Here is a 27,596-nt window from a genome sequence, read left to right on the forward strand (position 1 = left end):
CGCTTCACGGCCCACCAAGAGCTACCGCGATGAATCTATGGCCTTCCAGAAAGTTGGCAGAATGTCGTTGTTGCTGATGGGAACTATTTTTGATCTTCCAGGTACGTCTTAGGTTACATATAGATGTTCGAACGTGGTGGGCGAAAAAGAGACAGAACTTTCTTGGTTACCTTTATAGTAGATTGTATCTATTGCTCGATTTTTCCTAACAGTGACACATACAGGCTGCTACTTGTAAGCAAGGTATTGTGATTTTGTAGTATTTTAATATTTACCTTGAAACCAGGAGTAAAATTGGATCTGAAAAGATAGGGGACGCCTGTATACCAATACAACTTTTCCCCTCATACCTATACTGTATATCAATACAAAACTTGGTACACACATTTCTGTACTTTCGCCTGTAGTATTTTCCGAGATATATTTGGATTGTGTGCTTTTACCCAGGGGCACTCCACAGGAATCCAAATTTGTTGGGAGGGATTTCTTAACGGAATTTTCCCGACATTCTCCCGGTTTTCCCTGTTCATGTACGTTATGAACTCCAATATAGCACCTCTAGCAAGCTTGTTTCATGCTGAAGAGAATGAACTATAAACCATGACTTTCCAGTGAACAGCGTTGATGCAATAGCTATTTCATTGCGAGTCTACGATTTTCTTTATACTAATAAGGTTTAATGGGCCCCAGAGGCTTACTACGTTCTCCATGGCACCTAATGTTTTGTGCATGAACATATCTTTGTCATGTTTATCGAATGGACTAGATTTGATTCGAATGTCCGGATGACAGGTCAATGTCCTTTCCTTGTTAGTTGAAATTGATTATGATCAATTGATGTAAATATCTTCATAATACTTTATGCATTCTCTCTATCATGCTATCTTGGTTTACGGATCTACATGTTAATTCATGCAATATGGTACTTCTTTCATCCGGAAATCCGTATCTCATCCTTCTAGTGTCTTATGAACCATTCTTGTGTTAGAAATTTCATTCCTAAGTACAAGGTTTAATCGTTATAGGTATGAAATATAAATACAGTCTCCGGACATATGTTGTAAAACTATAGTACTAGGAACACAAACCAACCAGTGCTAGGTAGGCACTGAAAACAAGGAATATGACCGAATCAAGGCAGCGCGAAGCTTGTGGGTATGCATGTAACCTAGAATAGAGAAACATACTGTGTTCTTCATGTTACTGCGAGTTTTACCTGTAGGAGAGCTTTATCGTGACATATCATGACGATACACTGGATTGACATAGAAATTCAGCTTATCATTGATTTCTTATAGACTGTTACGTGCTTAGAAGCGTGCACTTTAGATTGCGTTTTCTTGAGCATTATTAGCGATGTTAGAAGTAAGATGCGCATATGTTTTGATTGTATATAGTCCTTTTCTTTTGAAATAACATTAGATATTTCTTCTGCAAGTTTTACAAATCTTTGAATCTGTAAAATTGTATAATGCCTTTTTTTTTTTTTTTGCTTTCTTCTTTTTGGTATTGTAAAATTCATTACCATTTTATAAATGAAACTTATATTTCTAGAAATAAATATTAATACAAATATAGAGCCAAAAGGTACCTTTATTCAAAGTATTCAACTGAATCTTTACATTTGATGTTCATGAAGTTGATAGAGGCTTTTATTACGGCAGAAATTCCCCTCCAGAGCAAGGAAATGAAACTCCCGAGGAACGACGAGAGAACTGGGGGTAGTGTACAAGTGGTGACAGGTGATAGGATCCATAATTCCCTTTCAAACGATTTTTGGACTTCAATCTTTGAGTTGTCATTCATCATCTGTTGTTCATCCTGTCTCTCCATGGATGGCGAGGGTTCCAGTATCTCATATTCTGGACTTTGTCGATCAGGTGAGAGAGCTCGTACTGCGGTCTCATCTTCAATTTTTTTACTTCCTTTGGTTGCAGTAGGTTCAACTTGTTCTGTTTTAATTGTTGTGCCAGAGGACATATTCTTTGTCAGTGTCTCATTGTCTGATGTTACATCAGATGTGCTTTTTGCCTCGCTCCTATCTTGTGAAACTTGTTGGTTTGCCGTTATCGTAAGTGATGAGGTATTTTGTGTTTTCTTCTCATTTGTGGATTCTTGGGGAGTCGCCACTATGTTCTTTTTCTATTGGTATAATAAAAAATATATACACATTAATATACGTCAAGCTAAGCAGCAAAGTTCTTGTACAGTCAAAGACAAAAGTTCTTTCCGTTTGATGAAATTAGTTTCGTAAATAACTTCAGAATGGAAGGACAATTTGAGTACAGTTTCCAGTAAATTAAAAAGAATGTAATTTTCTGTATGTTTCAGCCTTGAAGCTCGGTGAAACAGTGTACGTTCCACGGTTATTTCCAAAATAAACTTTAGGAAACGGAAAGAATTTTTGTCGCTGACCGTACACGTGAGAACAACTTTTACTACAGAGCTACTGAAACACAGAGACACAGATAGTGCAACCTGATGTTGAAATGTCTATGTTATGTATACAATGCAAGTACAAGGTTTTTTTTCAAAACACAGGTGGCGGCATTAGTGCAAGGTATGTAGTCGTGAAACACTCGGGGATTTCTTGATGGATCAAAAGCTTCGTTTTATATCCTGGTTATGAGTTATTTTTATACTTTCATTGCTTTGAAAAGGTAATGAAAATGCTTTCAAAAGTGTTGTGAAAAGAAACCGATGCCGAGATCTTGAAAAAACTATGTTCTTAAGTCATGTGAAATGAAAATTACACCGTATGAAATTCCCGCGGGGAGGAAATACTGTGTGTAAATCAGGTTGTCTACAAAATATTGAGTCTTTGCAAATCAAAGTTGACAATACATTTATTGTGTTTTGAAAATAAAATTATGAAACCACAAATTCACCATTGTGTTTGATTAACTTCTGCCTCTTTTCTGACATCACCATAATTCTATCACTATAGAACTTCTGTGATTCTGATCAAAACAATGTAGCATGTGGTATTTACAGATCTCTTTTGAAACTAACTAATACCATTCAGAGAGTTTTGCAGAGACCGAAGAATCAGTTTGACGGATATAGGTCTGAAGTAGGGCTAAACAGGGCGTTCTCTCTCGCACATTATTGTCCTAGGTTATCCATTTTACGTCACTTGTGATCAATCGCCTAAAAAATGTCTCGAGTTCTTTACTTTTCAGTAAAGATCCACCGATAGAAATTCAATCGAGCAAATGTTTTTTGAGTCAGATTATGTGGCACTCAAACGTTGGGCTTCTTTTTAGAGCCAGCTTTGTATACAGAAGAGTCGTTTGGAGGGAGTGGATCGCTTCCTGGACCGAAATACCGTTTTGCGTCAAAACACAATAAAATAGTACAATCTTTAAACAAATAGCTTTAATATAAATTTTCAATACTTAATATAACAAATTATACATATTTATATTTTTGTTGGTAGATTTTATACTATATGCTACGATAATAGTGGTGCAATGTTAAATAGCAAGCTTACAAAGAAATGGAGAGACAGTCTACCGCCCACCCCTGGATCCGCCAATGTGTTTGGTGAACAGACTGTAGCACGTTCATAAATATTGAAGTAGTGTAAGCCCTCTCGTGAAAGTTAGCCGAAGCACTTGGTGAAGTCATACACAGTGTTGAGCAATTTTGGTCCATCAGCGAAAGTGCTGCATTTGAAGTTGTGCGGCACTCACAGGAGTCCTCACGGTGCGGATTTTCAACTTTTGGTCCCGGGAACAAAAACTTTTGAGTGAGCGCCTGGTTCTAAGGATATTATCCTTACTTTTCAGAAAGTTTTCTGTCGATGGGGTCGAAGAGCAATTGAAATTTGCTTTAAAAACCGGGTTCGATTCCTGGTGGGGGCACTCGGTCGAAAAATTGTAGAAAGATTTCTAAGGCCAGCCATCCTGAATGAGGTTGTACACATTCACACCAGGCAAATGCCGTGTGATACCTAACTTAAAGGTCCCAGGCCGCTACTTTTTTTTTCCTTTTCCCGGATAATGTGTTCTCCGAGGGACGTCATCTCTCATACGGGACGGGCTAAATGGCCCTAGATGCCGAAAGCCCAGAAATCTAAATTCTAAATCCTAAATTTGCTTTAAAATAGGGATGGTACCGAGACCGAGACGGACTTTTATATGCCGAGACAAGACCGAGACCGAGACGACTTTTATATATCGAGACGAGACCGAGACCGAGACAGACCTCAATAAACCGAGACGAGACTAGGTCAGTCTCGAAAGTCTCGGTCTCGTCTCGAATATTGATAGCTATTAAAATTGCCTTTACTCAAAATTTGTTTCGTTGCCGTATTAGATAATATGGGAATGGTTGACTGATGTACAGTGGCGTATTTAGAGGTGGACATTGGGCTCAAGCCCCTCCCGAAATAAATTTGTCATCATTTTTTCGAATTGCACATACAACACAGATGTTTCTTAGCCGTTCCTCAAGCCTCTCCCGAAACAAAATCTACTGCTGATATATAGCCTTCTCTCTCTCTTTCTCTACATATATATCTATATATATCTATATCTATCTATCTATATAAAGGGCGCAAAACTTTCAGTCGCTAGGTCGCCACTGGCGACTAGAAATTTAGAACTGGCGACCAATGTTCAGTAGGAATGGTTTTTGGGTAAACTCACAGCGCTGCGCAGTTTCTGTTTCGCACGCAAATAATTGTCACTGAGTAAGAGAAAACACTGAATGCGATATCTTTACAACGTTGTAATTGGCCCCTCACTTTGCAATCTGTATCATCAGAGGTAGTTCTGTCCCTGTATATATATTTGACACTTTGGGTTGGCCTCCTAAAGGAAAAAATCCTTGGTATGGAAGAAATAAAACTGATTTATAAGTACTTGCAACCAGATTTATACAGTGAAAAAGTGGACCTTGTCTGAGCAGAGTAGACAGAATATTAACTTTTCTTTCCTTCACTGACGTTGAATTAGACACTGAAAAAGATCTGCAGTGAAAACTTCATTACGAGATTCCCAAATTTTCTTCCAATTGTCACATTTTGTGAAGTTTTACCTGTGAGTACTGCTCCATGTGAGAGAGGCTTCAGCAGTCTCAACAGACTTAAGACTGGCTACAGGAATTCACTGAAGACTGACACACTGGATGACAATTTCCATCAATTGCCCTTCACTTAAGGACTTTGATCCGAACACTGGTATCGACAACTGGTACTCCAGTGCAGAGAGAGAGCGCGTTACACAAATGTGTGAAGTCTCAAGGTAAGATATTGTTTAACATCTATATGAATTGTCCAATTCAAAATTGATTATAATGAATCTAGTTGTCTGGTTTTAAATATTTTATGCCCTGATGTAATCTCTTTCTTTGTCAAACTAAAGACCAGGGGGGGAGACCTCTCATAATTTATACATGAGAGATAACTGGCGACCATCAGTTTTGGATTGGAAAGTGTCTGACTTTGAAATTTTGCGCCCTGTAGATATATATACACAGGGTGTACAGTGAGGGAAGTCAAAGATTTTGGGAGGTGATAGGGGAGGTCACGTTAGCATATGACTGGTGACCTCAAAACATTCCTAAACATGGGGCAGGTTCCGCTTCGTTTTCGAAAGACAAGGCGTCCAAGTGTGAAGTCAATTAACGGCTCACAATAGTAAACAACGGTTCATAGGCCACAACTATTGAATGTTTCCAAAGATTAATTCAAGAGTAATTGAGAAAGGTATTCGACGGAGGCCACAGCGTTCGCTTATACACACATAAACTTGGAAGACAGTGTTCGTAAAGACACTGACAAAATGTTCGAAGTGAACCATTATAGGGACTCAACATTTGAACTCCCTGTATCTCGAAAACGAAGCGGCATTGAACCCATGTTTATAGGAGTATTTTTGCTCATTTTGAGTCCGCAATCATCTCGTCACTTTCGGCCATGCATTTATGTTACACCCTGTATACATACATACATACATATATATAATATGCTGAAATTTTGTACAATGTTGTGTGAAATATTGAAGGAGAAATTCTTCTAGATACTTTTCAATGCCACTAGATAAGCAAGCAGTGTTGCCAACGCAACATAAAGTTGTATGTTTTCAAATTCCACTACGTAATATATTACATATTTCTAATTCAGATATTAAATAAAACCACAATACCACATACACTATTCAGTGTAACAATGAAAAATAGAGTATCATGAAAATCAACATTTTGGAAATCTCTAATAACTCAAGTGGCATGGACAGTGCAATGCACATCAATTGTATCTTAGCGTCAAATACTATGATCATGCTATAATGTATTTCGAATGAAGGAAGGAACAAAGTTACAAGAAATGGAAATTAACTTTTTCTAAAGACTTTACTTGGAAAACGTGCTGACATATCACGTCTCATCATGTAGATACATACAAAAGACTTAAATCATCATAATGCCATTTATAACAATTGTTATTTCAAACTTTCAGAGATACCAAACACATGGGTAGTGGTTGCCTTACTGCTTAAAATGACGTATTTGTGTTAATTTTTTATAATGATTGTTGCCTTCCTTTGCTTTTATAACATTAGAAAAAGTTTTTGGTGGTTTTAATTACAAGTTGCAGTTACATTATTTTAAGCAGTGTTGCCAACTTAAATAGATTGCTAAATATTATTTTAAATATAGTGCAAATAACTTAGCTAAACTGCAAAATATTTTTAAATTACTCGTAGTTTGTTTTATGTGCAAAAATGTTTTCAAAAGACGACATTCTTCATTGTCTTTGGGCTACTTATAATGGTAATGTCAAATGTTTCGTTCCAGCAATACATGTAAATACAAATTTTAACTGAAATTAAATTTAACTGATAACTTTTCAGTAACACTAATTGGGCGGTGTTATGCAACAATCAGTCAACCCCAAAAAAATTTAAAAAATGAGTTAACTCTGCTGAAGGGTTCGAACATATGTAAGGAACATACTAAAGAATCCTGGCAACGCGTTTGTGATCGGTCTGCCATCTAGGAAGAGAAAGGTCAACCCCACACGGTAATATCTTATGGGGTTGAGAAACCTATAACTGCGATTTCTCCAAAACTGACTCGTTGTGGGTTGAATGGTTGTTACATAACACCGCCCAATTATTCCTTCTTAGCCTTAAACATTTTGTACATTTTAGATTAAAACCGTGCTTAATTAAAAGTTCTAATTACACCCTAATTACATTTTACTTGTTTTAGTTTGGCCACCGACCACCTCAAACTCGATCCATACCATATAGCTATATACAATTATTTGACGACTTACAGTTAATAAAACATATTTTGTTGATTTTTGGTTTGGTATGTTTTAACGTCCCACGATTATGCTAGGGTGGCCAAAGGAGACATAGAGTTACTAATTATACTGTACTTCTGTCGTTCAAATGTACCCCCACCGGAAATCGAACTCGGGACAACGCGAACCGAAGTGAAGCGTGCTAGCCGCTAGACCAAATGGAAGTCCTCACTGTGTGTTGATTTAAATGATTGATTCAGTGATGCCAGATCCAAAGATCAAAAAGTAGCGTGTCTGTGCTCCAAAAGTAGCGGATTTGAACTATTTGTAACCCAAATATATAGAAATAAATTATTTGGCAACTAGTGACTGGTACTAATGAAATAATTTTTAACATGGGCTGGAAAATTTGCTGGACATATTGCAAGAAGAAATTATGATCGATTGACGAAAACAATTCTAGATTGGATATCACGAGACAAAAGCAGCCTAGGAAACGTTCGCATACAAGAAGGTGTGACGAAATCAAGAATCTCTGGGTAGTAAACTGGAAAAGAATTGTCCAAGATAGTTGTGGAGAAGACTCGGGAAGACCGTCAGTGGATTGATAATGGTTGATAATGATGATGGTGATGATTTTATCTGGACCTCAGAAGTAAACTAAACCGAGTCATAACTTCGTAATGTTACAGGAGAAACGAGAAACCGGTTCCTTAAGTAAGACCTATAGTACTGATTAATATGCTATAATCAGTACTTTACTAACAAGTAAGGGACCATATGGTTGTCGCGCAAATCAGATGCAGACATACGCCATCTGATTGAGCATGAAAAGATATGGAGAACACAGAAATTTAAGGTGCTAAGGGCCATAGGGAGCGGAGCGAGGAAAGAGGAAACATTGAATGTCGGCAAAATTGGAGAAAGTCAGGAATGACGCGAAAAGTTAATTTCGTGCAAACAGGGAAAGAAAGTCAACCAAAAGAAAGAAACTAAACATAACAAGGGCATCAAGGACGAAGAAAGATCATAATCAGGGTTGCCATCCGGACCGCAGTGTTGCCAGTGCTGTATAACATTGATATGGAAGATATAGCACAGTATAGCAATTCATGCACAAGGAAAAATATTAGTAACACAAAAGACAATTGAAAAGACTGTACACGTGCGTAAAAAGGTTTAACGATAGTCGTGAGTGAATAATGTACATGAGGGAGGACAAGTATAGACATGAAAGTGAAGGGGATACACATGATAACACAGAAACGAGTGTTTGGGAGCATCGTTCCATGATGATGATGATGTTCGGTGTTCTGCCCGAAGGCAGGTTTTGACCTGAAGGTTCCTGGGCTGGATGAACCCATGGTGGTTTGCCCGATCTTCAGGGTAAGGATCGTGTTTTGCTTTTGGTTGACTCCTGGACTCCAAACAAGGATGGCACTCTTTACAACATGACAGTTCCTGACAGTGTTCAGTTCTACGAAAAACTGATTCCTCCGAAATGCACAGGCCTTATACAACCTCCTGATGTGTTCTTCTTTCTTCCATTCAAAAACATTGTGAAGTTCATCACAGATACGTTAGTGTTCTCCAGTATTAATGTGTGGCAACGTGAGAACTTTCTCCGTCTTCAGTCATTTGTTCATTACCAGTTTTCCTTTAGGCGATTCCAAAAGATGATACGCTTTGCGTTTTTCAAATGTGGCTACTCCAATGAGCATCCTGGACAGTTTCAAACACCTTCCGCATATTGCTTTGAAAAAGGACTCACAGACGAATGCTGCAGAGACGAGTGTGACCAGCTTGCTTTCATCCGCTGTGCTTACTGCGAGAAATGTTTGTGTGTTGACCACGCATTCATTCGTGATCTTCACGTCAACTGCAATTAAACTACAAATGGTGCGTACTGTTCTCTATTTTCCTCCATCTGTATTCACGCGGGTGTAATATTCACTCACGACTACGTTATACCTTTTTACGCACGTGTACAGAGTCTTTTCAATTGTCTTTTGTGTTACTAATATTTTTCCCTGTGCATGAATTGCTATACTGTGCTATATCTTCCATATCAATGTTATACAGCGCTGGCAACACTACGGTCCGGATGGCAACCCTGATTATGATCTTTCTTCGTCCTTGATGCCCTTGTTATGTTTAGTTTCTTTCTTTTGGTTGACTTTCTTTCCCTGTTTGCACGAAATTAACTTTTCCCGTCATTCCTGACTTTCTCCAATTTTGCCGACATTCAATGTTTCCTGCGCTCCGCTTCCTATGGCCCTTAGCACCTTAAATTTCTGTGTTCTCCATATCTTTTCATGCTCAATCAGATGGCGTATGTCTGCATCTGATTTGCACGACAACCATATGGTCCCTTACTTGTAAGCTATATTAAGTAGTTACAAAGTAGTAGGATGCTTTTAGACTTACATTATTACACCACTAGAAAGAACATAGACTATTTAAAAGTATTCTTAACTCAATTTCAACCAAAAGTGACATTGTATAGTCTATCTCTAAAGTTTATATATATATATATATATATATATATATAGTACACACTCCGGGGAAGGGGAAGGAAGGAAGCAGCCTGGGACCCATAAGTTAGGTACCACCCCGACATTTGCCTGTTGTGAATGAGGAAAACCCAGGAAAACCTAATTCAGAGTGGCTGGCCTAAAAAAGCGTTTTACACGTTTACGACCGAGTGCCCCCACCGGGAATCGAACCCAGACCGCTCGCACCGAAGTTGTTTGATGATCCAACTCAAGACCACACATAGCAAAGATGAGTGCCGCAGCTCCCACCACAAGCTTCAGGAAGTTCGTGTTATGAAGTGTCAATTAAATACGGAGATGCGAAACAAAATCATTGGTAATAAAGCATTTGATCAATTTGAATCAAAATATATTGTAGTAATAATTTACCCTATTTCTAAAAATAATGAACTTTATATTCTGTTTTTAAAATGACAGTCAAAGCAGAATGTTTTGGATAATAAATGAGAAATTGTAAAATACATTTGTGCTGCTGTGTGTTGCGTTATCCGTTAGGATGTATTGATCAATTCTGATTCAGAGAAAAGAAATAAACTGCTGTATACAGTGGCGTATTTACGATTTTGTTTCGGGGGGGCTTTGCTAATTATCGGGGAGGGCTTTGCCTGAAAATGTGAAAATTCTGCAAGATATTTCATATACTTTACTATGGTAAGATTCCGGGGGGCTTAAGCCCGGAAGCCCTCCCCTAAATACGCCACTGGCTGTATAGTACTGGAGTTAATTTAATAGTCCTTATGCACAGTCGTTCTGATGCATGATTAGTGCCATACTAAAGAGTTCGACTAACATGTTTCCTGCAGTAGTCAGGCCTTTGGTATGACGCTAATCATACGCCAAAACGACTCTGCGTAAGGCCTATAGAGTTTAATTGTACAGGCAGTACTGAGGCTATATGAGACAAAGTCTATTGATTAAACTGAAATATGGATTACCAAAGGGATTTATTCCAGATATGATATACCCACTGATGACTGAACCTGGAATACACGCATGGAAAGCATTAGAGCAAGCAAATTTAGGAAGAGGTACACCATTCCATAACTCTAAGAATGAAGGGGGAAACAAGCGGAAACGCAAGACCGCAAGATAATAATATTTCACAATTTTAATTTCACACTATTTATTTCGAGATGAGACCGAGATGGAGACAAGCATCTGTTAACCGAGACGAAACCGAGATCGAGACGGCGATTTTTGACTCGAGACGAGATCGAGATCGAGACCGCTATTTATCAACCGAGACTGTACAAAGTATCGTCTCGTCTCGTCTCGATACCATCCCTACTTTAAAAAGCGTCAAGCGTTGCGATTTGTTAAGATCTGTTGCTTGGTACGAATGTGAAGGTGATGATTTTCAACATTGTTTTGTTAGAACCGATGACTCATGAGTAATCACGTAAGGCCTACTACACACCTGAAACACAAAGAGTTTGGTGTAATGAAAGGATACAGGTCGTCTTTCTATTCAAACCGGAAGTAGTGTAAATCTACGGCTTTCGGTTTCAACACTGATCACCGTAGTGAAGAAAAAAAAAACGATCATGAATATCGTGAAGTAGTTTTCTGATATGAATTCAATACCGAAAGAATAGATTGTATTCCTGACTTTTGCCCTCTTTTCCAACCAGAAGTTACAGAAGTATTACTCCGGGTTTCAGTATTTAATCGGAAGTTTGCTGTAGTTTTATAATCTGAAACGAAACACGTTTGTTTAAAAATTCTTACCTTAATACTGGAACTTTTTCGAGATTTGCCTCCGGAAATGATTTCCTCTGTGTAAGACACAAGTTCCTCTGCATGGCTCACAAGGCGTTCTGTGGCTGCACAAATTTGATCAATTGGGATATTGAGTGTGTCGGCTAAGTCCTTTTCATCTACAGGGGAAGTAGCATCTCCAACACCTTTCAAGGTGATCTTCTTTCGTCCCTTTCGGTCCATCCTGTCTATGCTTCTGGATCTAAACCCAAATTCACCAGCTATACTTGATGGTCTTGCATCCTGATCTTGTATGAGGGAGGCCTCACCTATTGCGGTGGAAGACCTGTGAGAAATATTAAAAATAATAATAATAATAATTTAGTAATGTTGATATTTATATTCATTTTCTCACAATCAACTTCTCACTTTTGTATTTCTGCCCTCCTTGCCAGTGAAATTTGTCTTTTAAACCAATGTAATATTCTGCCCAGAGAAGAATATTATATTTTCTGGGACAGAAATTAACTATTTGTGTGGTAGACATTTTTTTTTTAACCCTCCCTTAGTGTCTGGTGTTACGCGTAACTCCTTGATGTACGTACGGATTCTACTTTTATTACCATCTGAAACCAGCAGGTCTTTTCCGTTTAGGTGTACGACGTTTTGTGTCAGCTGTACTCGTAGCGACGGCTGATGCCAGAATCTTCAACTTTAACTAGAAATAACCTAATGCATTATTATGGTAACACGTCCATCACGAACACTTTTTTAAATGGGTTATTTTCTAGAAATTACAAGCATTAAATTGTGTAGAAAATAAGATTTATATTATTTTTGACAAAAAACTTGACTTAAGACATGATACTAAAGAAACATTCATAAAAATTCTTATCTTAATAAAAATGTGGACAATTTTTAACCCACCTTAGTGCACATAGAGTTCCGTTCTTTGCATGGGGACTTCTGCTAGTCTTTCGATATAAAAGAAGAAGTCTTAACTAAATACCTATTCAACGCCTGAGACGCCAACGCTTATGCTACAAAATGCTCGTGCCCAATGGAAGTTATGGTTGAGAAACACGTGTGCATTGGTTTTCTCGAGGTTCTTTCGTTTCCAACCACTTTCTTCATACCACCATTTCATTCATCACCATCACAGTCTTCCTTAGCTTCGGCGCATAAACGTGGGACGTTAGACTTGAAAATTTAATATAATTTCATGAGAAAAACATGTGGCTTTTATTTCTTGTTTCTAAAGCTCTTACACCGTGATACTCTTACAGTTATCTTTTAGTGTTGTGCTTTGGCATATACATGTAACAAGAATTAAAACTATAAATTTAGAGAAAATGGGAGAGAAGAGAGGGGAGTATCATGATGGTTAGAATTACCTTAGCACAATTGAGATTCGTTTTTTTCCGGATCACACCGGGTCTAGGCAGGTCACGGGTTTATCCGGGTGGATGGGTCATGCTGGATCGCCAGGTCAGTTGAGTAATGTGTCTGACTGCTTGCGGGTCACGAGATACGAAGATCGTGACCTGTTCCATCACTGTGTCTGTGTTTGTCACAAGTACACAAGTAGAACTATTCTTTTATTGCTATGATTGTATTTGTACGTTTGTGTCTTAGCGAGTTTCTCCAGTCATCGTCAAAACAAAATAGTAGTCCCTACGCTTCTTATACATACTGTATAAACAATATTTTATTTCCTTTTGTACTAGACTGTAGATATTGTACGCATGCTCTCTGACTGAGCGAGGTCTCCACTGAAAACACTAAAATATTCCGTATTGTTATATGATAATGTTTAATTGAGAAATGCGACATCAAATTTTTGAGACTTCGTTCCTAGGCTAGCGAGAAAGAGCACGTTACTCTGATGCATGAGGTTCTGAATTCGATTTCCAGTGGGGGGGGGACCGTCTATCCCACTACAGTGGTTGGGATATCGCTTTAAGCTGTGGAGTTTCGTCTTATATAGCCTCATTATTAATAAAGAACGGAAACACAAATCAATCAACTGAGCAAATATTTGATTGTAACCAATTATTTGACGAGGAAGTGGACCCGCGGAGTGTAATCGCAAATGCTCTTGTCTTTGGTATAAGCGGTCCCGGATTCCTTCCTGGTGGAGACATTTACTCGAGAAAGTCTTACTTTTTCAAACCAGGGATCCTGATTGAAGTTTTCTTGGACTTTCCTCATTCACAAAAGGAAAATGCCGGGATGGTATCTAACACATACTGTAATGGCTCCAGACCGCTTTCTTCCTTCCCCATTCCTTTCTTCCTTTTCAGTTCCCCGGGTAATGTGATTGCCGAGGGATTTCATTCCTCATACGTGACGGGCTAAAATGGCCGTAGATGCCGAACGCGCAGAAATCTAATTTCTAATCCTAATTTGACAAGGACGCATTTGGGGGAACGGTGGCTCAGGGAGTGAGCACTTACTTTCGATCCGTGGGCTTTCTGGTTCGATTCCTGGCGAAGTAAGTTTGTGGTGGACAATATCGTGTCCATGGGGGTTTTTCGAGGTACTCCTGTTTCTTCCCACATTCTCATTTCACCGTCTCATTTAGGGCATAAACGTGGGACGTTAAATTGAAATGTTTCTTTTCATTTAACAAAGACATTTCAGTGGATATTTTTATCAAGTAATATAGATCACTGTGAAATGTGAGCCAACTACATCTATGCCGAATATATTCAAGAGTCATTACTAACAACATCTTGGAAATTACAGAGAAATGAGTCAGCAGACTTTTGAACCTCGTGAACCATTTGTTTCTCTGTACTTTGGATCCTGTTGCTATTATATTGATGGCTCACTCGGCTTCAACTTTGCAATGCGACATTTTTTTATTTTTTTTTATTTGTTGTTGCTGTTTTTCTCATGAGTTAGCAGTTTTGTTTTATTTCTACATCATTACAATATATGCAGTTTATTACACAGCATTTCATAATTCTTGGACATGATTTTGTAACAGCAAACACATGAACTGTATATTTTGAAGAGTAAATGACTACAGAAGAATAGAATTAGTCGGAAGAAAAGATAGATCTTCACGATATTCACAATTCTAGATTGTTGTATGGGCTGACGCAAAATTCAATTAATCTTTATTATAAGAGCAAGACGCCTAAGTCTGTCAATCACGTTCCTAATTCACAGTGATGTAACTAAGGGGGGGGGCAAACGGAGCTTGTGCCCCGGACGCCGGATTGGGGCCGGAAAACTGGAAATATATATTTTTACTTTAAGGCAAGGAAAGGAGTTTTAGCAAACTAAAGATCACACCAACCCACACCCACACACCCCTACACACACCCAAAAAAAAAAAAAAAAAAAAAAAAAAAAAGTGAACAGGACCAACTTTTGGATCATATCCGTACACCATAAGTTAGCTTCAAAGCTATCTTTTGAGGACATTGTAAAAACTTTTGCAGCCAAAAGAGAGCGCAAAGTTAAATTTTACTTCCAGCTTTTTGTTTTCATTTAACTTACATCGACTTAAGAGATTTGCAAAATATCCGAATATAATATTCGAGGCAAATAGTCTATTCTAAAGCAATAGACTGTTCTGTTGATTCATTTTACACATATGCACATCCCGATATGATTCCAAAAACATTGTGATTTGCAGTTATTATGATAAGACCATAAGACTATGGCAAGTGTGCTCCTCTCAGATTATTTGGCAATCAAATACTAATTAGTTTGGTATATTAAAAATTAAATTATGCACTGTAATTTTGAAATCAAGCTTTAAATTATACACTGTAATTTTGAAATCAAGCTTTACAACTTGAAGAAAATAAAGAATAGGGGGATTACTGTCTGATACCAATATCAAGTGCAGTTGAAGAACGTTTTGGTTTGGTTGGTCGGGAGAGGGAGCACTGAGGCGAGCTCTTGCCCCGGGAGACGACTAGCCTCTCGCTGCTAATTCACAGACGGGTTAATAGTTGTCTTACAAGGAAAGAGAGGGAGATTATACATCGAAGTGGAAGATAGTTTATATACCAATCGAAATCACTAATGATGCCTATTACGAAACTGTAATAAAAAAATTCCGAGTGCATATACTGTGCGATTTATATGAATATATAGGGTGTCCAGAAAATCCGTTTCCACCCCTAGAAATCGCAAATGATGAGACAGGTGCCAAAACAGGAACACACGTGTTTGATCATTTTACAAGTACAACGTATTAAAGCAAAAAAAAAAAAATGTTGTCCCAGGGCCACCTGTAGGGTCCCAGGCGGGGTCCAACTCAAAAATTGCAAAAGGTAAGGGGTCAAGTAGTATATCGTTGGAAACCTGTTGGGAAATGAAAGAAGACGGAACAACTCTCGACTCTCTCTAAAAAAAAAAAAAAAAAAAAAAAAATCCTGTGCAAAATGGCGGAATGTTAAAATGTCAGCAAAATCGTCATTGTAAAATCTATGGCCACCCCCAGAAAACCTGAAACAGTGAGACAGATGTCAAAACAGGAAGATAAAAACGTGTATCATCATTTCAAAAGTACAATGGTTGAAAGTAAAAATATTTGTCCCAGGGTCCTCCACAGGGTCCCAGACGGAGTTCTACTGAAAATTTTCAAATGGCAAGGGAATGGGGTCAAGTAGCACATCGTTTAAAGCTGTTGATAAATGAAAGCAGATGGAACAAGTGTGGACGCTCTAGGATAACACTGTGCAAACATCTTGTGTTTTAGTTCCTGTTTCTGTAACTGGGTTTTAGTTTATTTTCACTTTAATTCTTGCACTCAACGAAAAGAAAGGAAATTTCCCTACTGTAAGATTCTGCTCTTTGGGCCCAGTAACGTCTAAATAAATTTAAAAAAAAATATAATGAAATAAAAGCAAATTAAGAACTAAAGAGAAAAAAAGAAAAGATATAACATCTTTGAGTATAGAACTGACTAGTTTTCATATAATGCACAACCACGAACATAAATACGTAGAGGTTGGAGCCATAAGAAATAAAGACTCTTTCTTGCCTCTACTTATTTATGTTTATGACTGTACAATAGTGGTATGTATGCTCGTTGTCTGGATTATCAATTCTAAAATGATTTAAAAAAAAAACATCGAATACGTGCAAATGTCTCACAATGACAAGAAGTGCCGATTGCAAAATGGAAAGTGAATGCCCTCGGAGAATCGAAATGAAGGTGTACGGTACATTTCGACCGGCCGTCATTTTACACAGAATCATTTTACAGAGTCGAGACTTGTTCCGTCTTCTTTCATTTCCCAACAGTTTACCTACGATATGATACTTGACTTCCATTGCCATTTGAAAATTTTGAGTAGGACCCCGTCTGAGATCCTGGGCCAAGTATTTTTACTTTCAATAATTGTACTTTTGAAGAGATGACACACGTTTTTTCCTGACATCCTTCTCACCGTGATGGCGTTTTTTTTTTTTTTTTTTTTTTGTGGGGGTGGTGCCTATAAATTTCCAAGACGTTTTAGCTGACAATTTGACCGGTCGCCAGTTTGCACAGGGTAATTTTAGAGAGTCGAGACTTGTTCTATCTTCTTTCATTTCCCAATAGGTGTGCAACAATATATTTGGTCTAGGAATTAATTCGTGCGGGTGGACAAGAGATGGCGCAACGAACGGAGCGTCCCACAGTTCCGTGTATCCACACATGTGTTGCAAACCCCTGTCATCGCGTATCGTTCGTAGTATAGGGCAGTGGATTAAAGTGTCAACAACACCAGTTTGTAGTTAAGTGAACATGGCGCAATTTGTGCCTGATAAAGTGTTTTTGCGGGGTGTCCTGCTGCATTACTTTAACATGCAGAAAAATGCGACTGAAAGTCATCGTATTTTGGTGGAAGTGTATGGTGACCATGCTCTAGCTGAGCGAACGTGTCAGAAGTGGTTTGCACGGTTTAGAAGTGGTGATTTCGGCTTGGCAGACTAAGAGCGAGCTGGACAGCCAAAAAAATTTCAAGACGAAGAATTGACAGCATTGCTCGAGCAGGATTCGTGTCAAACGCAGGAACAACTTGCAGCAGCATTAGGCGTTGATCAAACAACAGTCTCCAAACGCTTGAAAGCCATGGGAATGATTCAAAAGATGTCACATTGGGTTCCACATGAATTGAAAGACAGAGACGTTGAAAGACGAAAAACCATTTGCGAATTGCTGCTTCAACGACAGAGCAGAAAGGGGTTTCTGCATCGAATTATTACGGGTGATGAGAAGTGGATTCATTACGAGAACCCTAAACGAAAAAAGGCCTGGGTGAAACCAGGTGAACCAGGTCCATCACAACCAAAACGAGATATTCACTGTGCAAAGGTTATGCTGTGCATATGGTGGGATATGAAAGGTGTGGTGTACTATGAGCTGCTGCAACCGGGTGAAACTATGAATGGAGAACGTTATCGACGACAATTAATGCGTTTGAAGCAAGCTCTGGCCAGAACACGACCAGAATGGGAGAACAGACATGATAAACTTATTGTTCAACATGATAACGCTCGCCCACATGTCGCAAAACCGGTCAAAACCTATTTAGAAAATGTCGGATGGGAAGTTTTACCCCACCCGCCGTATTCACCAGACGTTGCTCCTTCGGACTACTACTTGTTCGATTGCATGAACAACGATTTGATTGGACAGCGGTTTACTTCTTCAGAAGATATCGAAACATGGGTCTCTGACTGGATCGCTTCCAAGGATGAGGACTTCTTTCGCCACGGAATCCGTACATTGCCTGACAGATGGGCGAAAGTGGTGGCTAGCGATGGACAATATTTTTCTTAAGGTATTTATGTATTTTGTGTTTGTACTACAGCTTCAATGTGTGCGTACCAACCGCACGAATTAATTCCTAGACCAAATACTTGACCCCTTACCTTTTGCAATTTTTGAGTTGGACTCCGCCTGGGACCCTGCAGGTGGCCCAGGGACAACATATTTTGCTTTAATACATTGTACTTGTAAAATGATCAAACACGTGTGTTCCTGTTTTGGCATCTGTCTCATCGTTTGCGATTTCTAGGGGTGAAAACGGATTTTCTGGACACACTGTATATTCATATAAATCGCACAGTATATGCATTTGGAAATTTTTTATTATATTTTCGTAATAGGCATCATTCGTGCTTTCGATTGGTATATAAACCATCTTCCACTTCGATATATAATCTCCCTCTCTTCCCTTGTTAGTTGCACTGCCTTCAACGAGGCAATTGGCACTGTTGCACCAGACATACCCTGCTCAGCCTCTCGTGTGAGATCGGTTACCGTTTATAGATAGACTTGCCAGATTTCTGAAGCTCCAAACCGGGACATTGTTAATACCAATATATTATCAAAAATTCTCGTGATAAATTCTCAACTAGACAATACATATGCACAATGAAAACTCATTGTGCAAGTTTTTTCTTCTTCAAAATTTTAATATAAGATTGAATCTCACACTCCATTCAGAATTCAAATCAGGGGCGAATCCAGGACGGACTTCGGGGAAGGGGGGGTAGCGGTGGGTTGTAATACTGCTACGTAGAGCTACTTTTAAGAGCTCCAAACTCTAGGATGGGTTTTATTTATATATAAAATAAGAAAGTTTCTCCTTCTGGAGGGAAATCGCCCGCCCTGGATCCGCCCCCGTTTCAAACAAATTTACGCTGCATAAGTATTAGTATGCACAAAGACTATTTTTATTTTAGTACTTATTAATAATAATAATAATAATAATAATAATAATAATAATAATAATAATAATAATAAGAAGAAGAAGAAGAAGAAGAAGAAGAAGAATGCAGATTTTAAGTATTTTAGTCTCAAAGTTTGGTGTTCTATTTTCTCTGGCAATTTAATTTCTCTCAAGACTTGTTTCTGCTGAATACAAATATATATATATATATATATATATATATATATATATATATATATATATATATATATATATATATATATATATATATATATATATAACATCCGCAAAACGAGGAGGAAAGGAAAAAAGAAATGAAATTTTTGAGTTTTACGTCCAACGGTTATGCCGGTTAGGCTAAAGGAGACGGTGATAATGAGTAATGAATGAAATGGTGGAATGAATAAAGTGGGAGGAAACGGGAGAACCCCGAGAAAACCCATGCACACGGTGTTTGTCCACCACAAAGTTCACTTGGCGGGAAAGAGGAGGAATGGAGAAAACTACTGCACATTATTCAAACATACTTTTCACCTAAATGGACCTTTCTCAAAAAGCATTTATTGTCCTTTATTTTATCAAAGTATTGACTGTAAGGCATTGCGAAGTTTCTTTTGCAGAGCATTAATCCTTTCATTTTTTGACTCTCCCATTAAGCTTCCCTATGAAAAAAAAAAAAAAAAAGCGCTAGAAGTTGTTAAATAACTTTGCGACCAGAAACTAAATTTCTCCGTCTGACCGGGACTAAACACAAAACCGGCCGGGACGCTGGGACGACCCCTTAAAACTGGGACTGTCCCGATCAAACCGGGACGTATGGCAGCAAGCCTATTTATAGAAGTCTGTCATGTTGTGAATGATGCACACGTAGAAACCTACTGATCACTGGCCTCGTTAGTTTATATATATATATATATATATATATATATATATATATATATATATATATATATATATATATATATATATATATATATATATATATATATATATATATATATATATATATATATATATATATATATATTGGGAGGACGTGGTATATTTCACATTCATAAATCTTTTATAAGTCCACATTATGATTTGGTTTAATTTTAAAGAAAAAAATTTCGTGATTTAACGTGACTCATGTAGTTAAAAAAACAACAAACGCATGCATAACAGTACAAATATACAAAGATGAACCCTGGAGGGTCAGGAGATATATGCTCCTTTCCCCGTGAACACACAAAAAAAAGACATTCAAAATACTGGATTAAAATATAAGAAAAAGCAAACGATATATTATGAAAAAAATCACATATCCCACGAAATAAAATTGTAGATTTGCCTAGAAAATGGTCTCCCCGTCTAACGATACCCGTATACTGATATGTGAACACACTTTATCATTTAGGCCTACTATTGTAAATTCTGGTAGCATTGCTTTTGTTTTTACACGAAACAATATTTGAATTCCCAAACAACGCATCACATTATTCAACTACTCAAGTGTCATCATTCTTGAACAGCATCCCCAAGAAACCCCCACTATTTTTTCTCGAAGACTTTGTATATTGGGGACCTGAATTGCAAGCAAAAGGAAATCTTATTTTCGAAATATAATACGTTTTCTTTCTTTCTTCGATGCCAAAGATATGAAATAGCAAAACACATCAGCTTTTAAAAACAACTGTTGTTTTACATAATTACAATATATTTGCTTTTTTTGTTTGTTTTGTTTTGTTTTTCAAACTGTTCATTTGCTCTCATTGGAGCAATGATTCTGTGTCATTTGCAAAACATGCCCATACTTATCGTCCATTAGGCCTATATTAGTTGTAAGTAAACATTCGTGTATCACAATATTAATAACATTTTAAACTAAATTTTAAGTCATAATAAGGGTACATTCACTCCATTTTCCGTTGTCACCGCTGGGGAGTAATCCACAATCTAGTAAGCTACATCAAGCTTGAAATATCACTGAATAATTAGATTGCAATCCGTCTCATTATCATTATCTTCCTTAGCCTCGGTGCATATATATACAGACCAAGGCCGAAATGGGTTATTAATTCTAATGAATTCCAAGCTCGTTAAATTTGTTAAGTAACTAAAGTATTATTATAAATTACATTTGAATACTAACATGTGTTATTCTAATTTTTCTACGTTTTACTAAATCACATTTTAAATCAAAACAAGTAAAATTCTTGCATTAACATTACCTGTGTCTATTGAATTTAGCACTTAATTTCGAGGAAAAATTAAAATATCCATGTATCACTAAGGATATGAAGTTCACATATTTTTTAAAATATATGCAACAATGGGCACATATTAACATTATCGATTTTTCTGTGCAAAAGGTGATGGCTATATCGTTATTTAATTTAAATATTTTATAGTCTTGTCAATTATTGACCAACTTATAAAATAGTCAACCTATTTTGCTCTAAAATTCCTAAGAAAATCTTTCAGCAACATAACGGCAACTACAGTAACATCTATCGTAAAAAGTGACAAACTACTCTCTTTTAAGTTTATATGAATTTTGAGTTAGCTTCCTTATAAAATAGAGAGAGAAAACAAACAGGAAGTAAACATACCATGTAGACATGAAAATTACTGAAAATTGTACAGATAGAGAAAAAAGTGACACTGAAACGCAAAGAGAATGATACATACCATATACAAGGTGGACCATTTATCTTGAAAAGCATTTCCAACTTTTAAACTAGATCTAATAGTTATTATGCTTAGGTTATTAAACTATAGTGTTATTATACTATATACTACATAGGTTACTATTATACTATAGTAGTTATTATACTATATACTATTATAGGATATATACTATATAGGCTACTATTATATTATAGTAGTTATTATACTATATTTAAAAATTAAAGTGACTATGTGACTTCGCACCACTTGAACCACAGGACCAGTCTAGATTAAATTTCTAACGTAGATGAGATTCGAGCTTGGGAATGTTTCTATTATTTCACTTTGACGGTACAACGGAGGGGAGGGGGAGAGGGCGATATGGAAAAATACATAAAAATAAATAACTCTTGAACCACGAGACCGATCTCGATCAAATTTGCCACATAGCTGAAATTCGGCCTGGGAGTGTTTTATCATTGCACTTTGACGGTGCAACTTAGGAAAGGGGGAGATATTTTTAAAAAATGATAGAAAGTGACCGATATTAGTATCGAATCCATAGTTTTCGGGGTCGCTGAAATGAACAATGACACTTCCGACGCCGTTTAAATAAAATTCTGCCCCACAACTTGGGGAGGGAGAAAATATATAAAAATGATCGAAAATGACCGATATTAGTGTCGAATCCATAGTTTTCAGGGTAACTGAGATGAAGAGTGACACTTCTGATGTCGTTTAATTCCAAATTCAGCTCACAATAGTAATATTTAATGTTTACTGTTATTTTTACCAAATACATGACATAAGGAATTTTGCATATATAAACATTGACATTTTATGCTATGTCAATATAGGCAGTGAAACATTGTTTCATAAATCCCACCAGATTAAAAGTTTTCCCAACTCGACATACAGTTATATTTTTCAAATAGCAACACGTCAAGTTATTATTACAATTTCAAATCTACTCCAGTGATACGAACTAAGAACGCTACAGTATCACAAACATCTAAATTTTGGAAACTTCTAGAACAGTAATAGCAAGTGAGATAGACGAAACAGTGCACATCCGAAGTACCTCACAGTTAAATACTACAACCATGATACGGTGTATATAAGAACAGTGTGACAAAAGATTGAAAATTTCACTTTTCTTAAAAGGTTTTTATTTCGAAAAACTGCTTAGGTAAATATTACATTCTATCACGTAGATAGTTTTTAATATAAATAAAAGAAATCAATGTGTTTACAGCAAATTGATATTTCAAACCGCTTTAAAAATGCAGTAAACATTGGTAAAATTTGAAATACTGCTTAAAACCCGTAATTACAACTACCAAAACTTTCGCTGTAATGTTGTAGAAGCAAATTGAAACATAATCATTATAAAAATTTTCCCACAAATATGTCAATGTAAGCAAAATAGCAATTTCTACCCATTGTTTTTCAGTTTAATATCCCACAATTAAGCACTTAAGAGAGACGTGGAGATTATGAGGTGGATGATGATGGTAGAATGAAGAATGTGAGAGAAAACGGGAAACCCCAACAAAACCCGTGTATATGGTGTTTGTCAACCACAAAGCCCACTTGCCAGGAGCTAGGATCGAACCATAGACCACACATGCCAGTATTGAATGCTGTATCACTGAGCCACCGCATTCTTCCATGTTTTTCATGTCAGTGTGGGATGTACGGTATTGAATAATCAAAGTGCAGAATGCATTACAAAATAATTTAAGCCGATAATTCTTATAAAGATGACTTCTTTCTTAATTTTATATTTTGGTGTGGCTGTTCATATTTCTCTTCATTTTCAACTTTTTATAGCTTGTATTTTTAATCTTTATTTTCATTTGTATATTTTTAATATATTTTTTCAATATGAATGAATGAATGAGTCATGAATATGAGGAAAGCCTTCATACAAGCCACTGTCACAATGTGATTGAACAAGATACGTAAAGTTGCCGTCCGTTGGGGTTATTATGCAATTTGATATGAATTCAATTGCTGAATGGAAAATATGGGGAAAATCTAATTAGTGTGACTGTTCATAGCACAAAAGATGAATAAAAGAAGGAATGAGGGTATGTGCTGTTCATAGCACAAAAGATGAATAAAAGAAGGAATGAGGGTATGTGAATGACAAGCTTGGAAGATATGGTAATCGGGCTGATCGACGGGTGAAATTAAAAAAACAAAATATCAAAATATGTTGCATAGCGTTGTAATGACCTTTCGGAGTTCGTGACTATTATAGAAAATAGAATGAAAAATTTCTCTGACCAGATTTTGTCCATATAAGTAGGCTTAGTTCCAGAAAAGTTTGTCCTTGGGGAGGGGGAAAAATCAAAATGTGAAGAGTTGGACTGGAACATTACTTAGTAAAGGACTATTTTGCACAGTAGCAACATTATTTTTCTTAGCTCCATAAGGGAAGAGAGCAAAACTTGCCTCAGAAATATGTCTACAAGAAACGCTGAACACGCTAAGCTCGTAACCTTTGTGCAATAGGTGAAAAATCAATGCACCTAAATGTGTGTAATGAATAATATACTGTATATATACATAGGTGGAGAATCAGTGTGCTTAGATGTGTATAATAAAGTGGAAAATCAATGCTCTCAAATATGTGTAATGAATAAAATGTGTGTAATAGGTGGAAAATCAATGAACTCATAAGTGTAATGAGTGGAAAATTAATGCGTTGATTTGCGTTAATGAACTAGATTTGTGCAATACGTGGAAAATCGATAGGTTCTTATATACGTAAAAGGTGGAAAATCAATGCTCTTAGATGTGTGCAATAGATGGAAAATCAATGCCCTCAGATATGTATGATAATAAGATATGTGTAACAGATGGAAAATCAATACGCTCAAATGTGTGTAAGGGTGGAAAATCAATGTGCTTATTTGTGTGTAATGAATAAGATGTGTGTAATAGGTGAAAAATCAATGCGATTATGTATAATGAATATAATGTGGTAATAGATAGAAAATCATTGCGCTCTGAATAAAGAAGTGACACTAGGAAGTTTAGTGATATATACGAATTGTTAAATATAACGCTCAGAATCCGTTGTATATACAAGCCATTTTTAGCACCTATTCAGGCTGTATCGCCCTATGTAAGATATGGCTGAAGAAAGTGCCCACAAATTTTAACGAGAGTATCAGATTATAGTCTACGAGTAGTTGCAGCTAAATATTAAAAAAAAAAAAAAAAAAAAAAAAAAAAACTTGTTCCATTTGCTCCTTTGGTTACTTTTTCTTTAATATTTTCAACGTGTATTTTCCAGTTAAGTTTCGAATCAAATACTGTATAACTCCTACATATTTTATGCTTGACTTTGGACGTAGGGTAGGCCTACCTCGACTCCATGGATCTTAGCTAATATTAGGAAATGATGCATTACAACGTAACTTGGTGTCTTTGGTGGTTAGATAATTGAGATTCAGTATCGGATCACGAGAGAAGTAGAGCATTTGTTAAGTTTCATGTCCTTTGTTTGTAACGATAAAATTGTAATTGTTAGTGACTTGACTTTCCTCGCGATTCACCACTGTTCAGGTTTAGTGTTTTAGTACTAACTAACCCTATGCCCTATGAAACCCGAAGGCTCCATGTCGCATTCATGGAACCTCTACCTTGACTTCTGTCTTTAGCCAAGTGAATCCAGTTTCTACTTTGTATTCCTATTTTTACGAGATCATTTTAGAATATATTGTCTTCCCCTCTGCGCCTAGATCTCTCTAATGGTCTTTTCCCAATTTGGTTTTCAGTTAAAAATTTGGGATCGTGTTTACTTTCTTCCATTGTGGCTATCTAACCTGCCCACTTAGACTTAATAACCCTAATAATGTTAGGTAAACATATAAAATAGTGATGCTATTCGTCGCTTAAGCCAGCGATTCTCCCTCTCTCTAACTTTAACCGCAAAGTCTCTATTATTTTGCAAAATATGCACAATGTCCTATAAAAATCAAGCGTGTTTAATAAATATCCAGGAAAATATGTTATATAAAATTGGGGAGAACAACTCCCTCATCATTGGCTCACTTGAACTGGAAGCGTTTGAGACAATTGGAATTTTTTGACAAAAAAGAGACCATATTCGACAATACTGTACTTTTTATGAAAGTTATCACAGAATTTTTATTTTAATCTTCCGGAGTCGGGTGGGGATGTTAAGTAAGTCCTGATATTTGATTGACGTCAACTGGAATAGTGGAAATTATGTAAAAACTTAATTAAACACCATGTTATGTTAAAATTGAATAATATTTACGAAAGTTATCACAGAGCATACATTTTTTAAGAGCTTGGGAGGGGAAAGCTTTACTCTCTCCTTCTCAATTGATTTCAAATCCACGAAATGGAAATAACTATGAGAAACTTTATCTTGGAACTCTAAAATAAGTTGGGAGGGGGCTACGAGGGTAAATCCACTACTTTATTCTTTTCTGATTTTAACTCCTGCGGATGAGATCATTCGGAAGTCTCAACGGAAATGTACTCCCATGCGCAAAAAAAATTGCGCGTATACTGTAACTCACGATTTTTTGCAATTATTTCATTTTCCATATGTTTATGGGTAAAATTTAGTTATTAGTAAGTGGAGATAATAGAAAGCAATCCATCTAAGGAGATATTTCCAAAAAATATAATAAAATAATAAAAAAAGTATAAGCAAAAAACAAAATTATGTTCGGTTTTGTGTATACTGGCAATAATGTTTTCGAGGGAATTTTTGGAGTAGCACAGCACGATTGCAGAGGGAATAACAAGATTAGTAGAAGAAGACCTGAACCAAGGAATGGAAATTGGAGTAAAATATTGCATTTATTGGCTTAAATCTAGGGTGTAAATTGTCTGCCAAATATAAATTAGCTTCTGTAAGCAAGATGTTATGCGAAAATATATAAACAAAGAGAAAAACTGTTGTCTTAAGTTTGGAAGTGACATGCTCTATAGCCATGAGCATTTATTTCTTAAGAAAAAGATAGGCAACAAGAGAAAATCTGTGTGGTCAAGTGGGTGGTGTGACGGACTAGTAATTCTTATACTGTTTTGACATCAGATCGAATCCCATCCGGTCCTGTTCAATTTTTTTTCTTTACAAAACATTGTAGAAAGTGTATAATTTTTATGTTGATAAAACTGAAACAATACAATTAGGAAATAACTTTTTGTTTCCTCTGATGACGTATTTATTTAGAATTAGTGTACTATTAGTAATACCGATTGCTTTCAGTTTATGGTGTTGTATAGCTTCCTTTATCATCGTCTTTTCTTGAAAAAAAAAAAAATATCTCCATTAAAGTATGAAAAATATATATAGTCAGAAACAGACATCTTAGTATCAAACGTGATTTATCGACACGATGAAATGAATAAGTTTCCCGTTATTAAAAAAGAAAACTATAGAAAATCATTGAATTTGGTCTTAAGGTTTTTATTGTGCTATATGTATTCTTTATAAGACTGTACTTTATAAGGCAAGATTAGCGATCATACCCTCAAATTTAGCTAGTGAGTGAAAGATGTTTTCGGCACAAATATTTTACAGGTTTAGGTGCATGAAACACCAATACGCCATGGTCTTGACCTTCTTTATTTCACATTATTATCCGACATATCATAGCAGGTAAAAAGCAGCATCAATCGGCAAGAAGAACTGCAAGTTGTGGTCTTAGTCTGTTTTTGATGCTCCGGACTCGATCGCCTAGCACGCTCGTCTAT

The 27,596-nt window shown here is 36.7% G+C and overlaps 1 protein-coding gene across 1 annotated transcript; it reads right to left on the bottom strand.

The window, feature by feature from the left end:
• Window positions 1–1,575: 1,575 nt before the first annotated feature.
• Window positions 1,576–21,493, bottom strand: LOC145691825 (uncharacterized). The gene is made up of 3 exons (XM_081767137.1): window positions 21,407–21,493; window positions 11,539–11,854; window positions 1,576–2,142 (listed from the first exon to the last, which is right to left on the bottom strand). Exons 2-3 carry the CDS (start codon window positions 11,749–11,751, stop codon window positions 1,594–1,596), a joined length of 762 nt encoding a protein of 253 aa, XP_081623263.1. The 5' UTR covers window positions 11,752–11,854; window positions 21,407–21,493; the 3' UTR covers window positions 1,576–1,593.
• Between the last annotated feature and the right edge of the window lie 6,103 nt (window positions 21,494–27,596).

This window comes from Thermobia domestica, chromosome 8 (genome assembly GCF_964235325.1).
Source record: "Thermobia domestica chromosome 8, izTheDome1.hap1.1, whole genome shotgun sequence".
Classification (NCBI taxonomy): domain Eukaryota; kingdom Metazoa; phylum Arthropoda; class Insecta; order Zygentoma; family Lepismatidae; genus Thermobia; species Thermobia domestica.

What these genes read in the sequence shown, in the direction of transcription:
- LOC145691825 (XM_081767137.1), bottom strand. Translation starts at nt 11,751, where the DNA reads ATGGACCGAAAGGGACGAAAGAAGATCACCTTGAAAGGTGTTGGAGAT. An exon ending in GAAAAAGTTCCAGTATTAAG is followed by an intron (nt 2,143 to 11,538) that starts GTAAGAATTTTT and finishes TTATACCAATAG; the next exon opens with AAAAAGAACATAGTGGCGAC.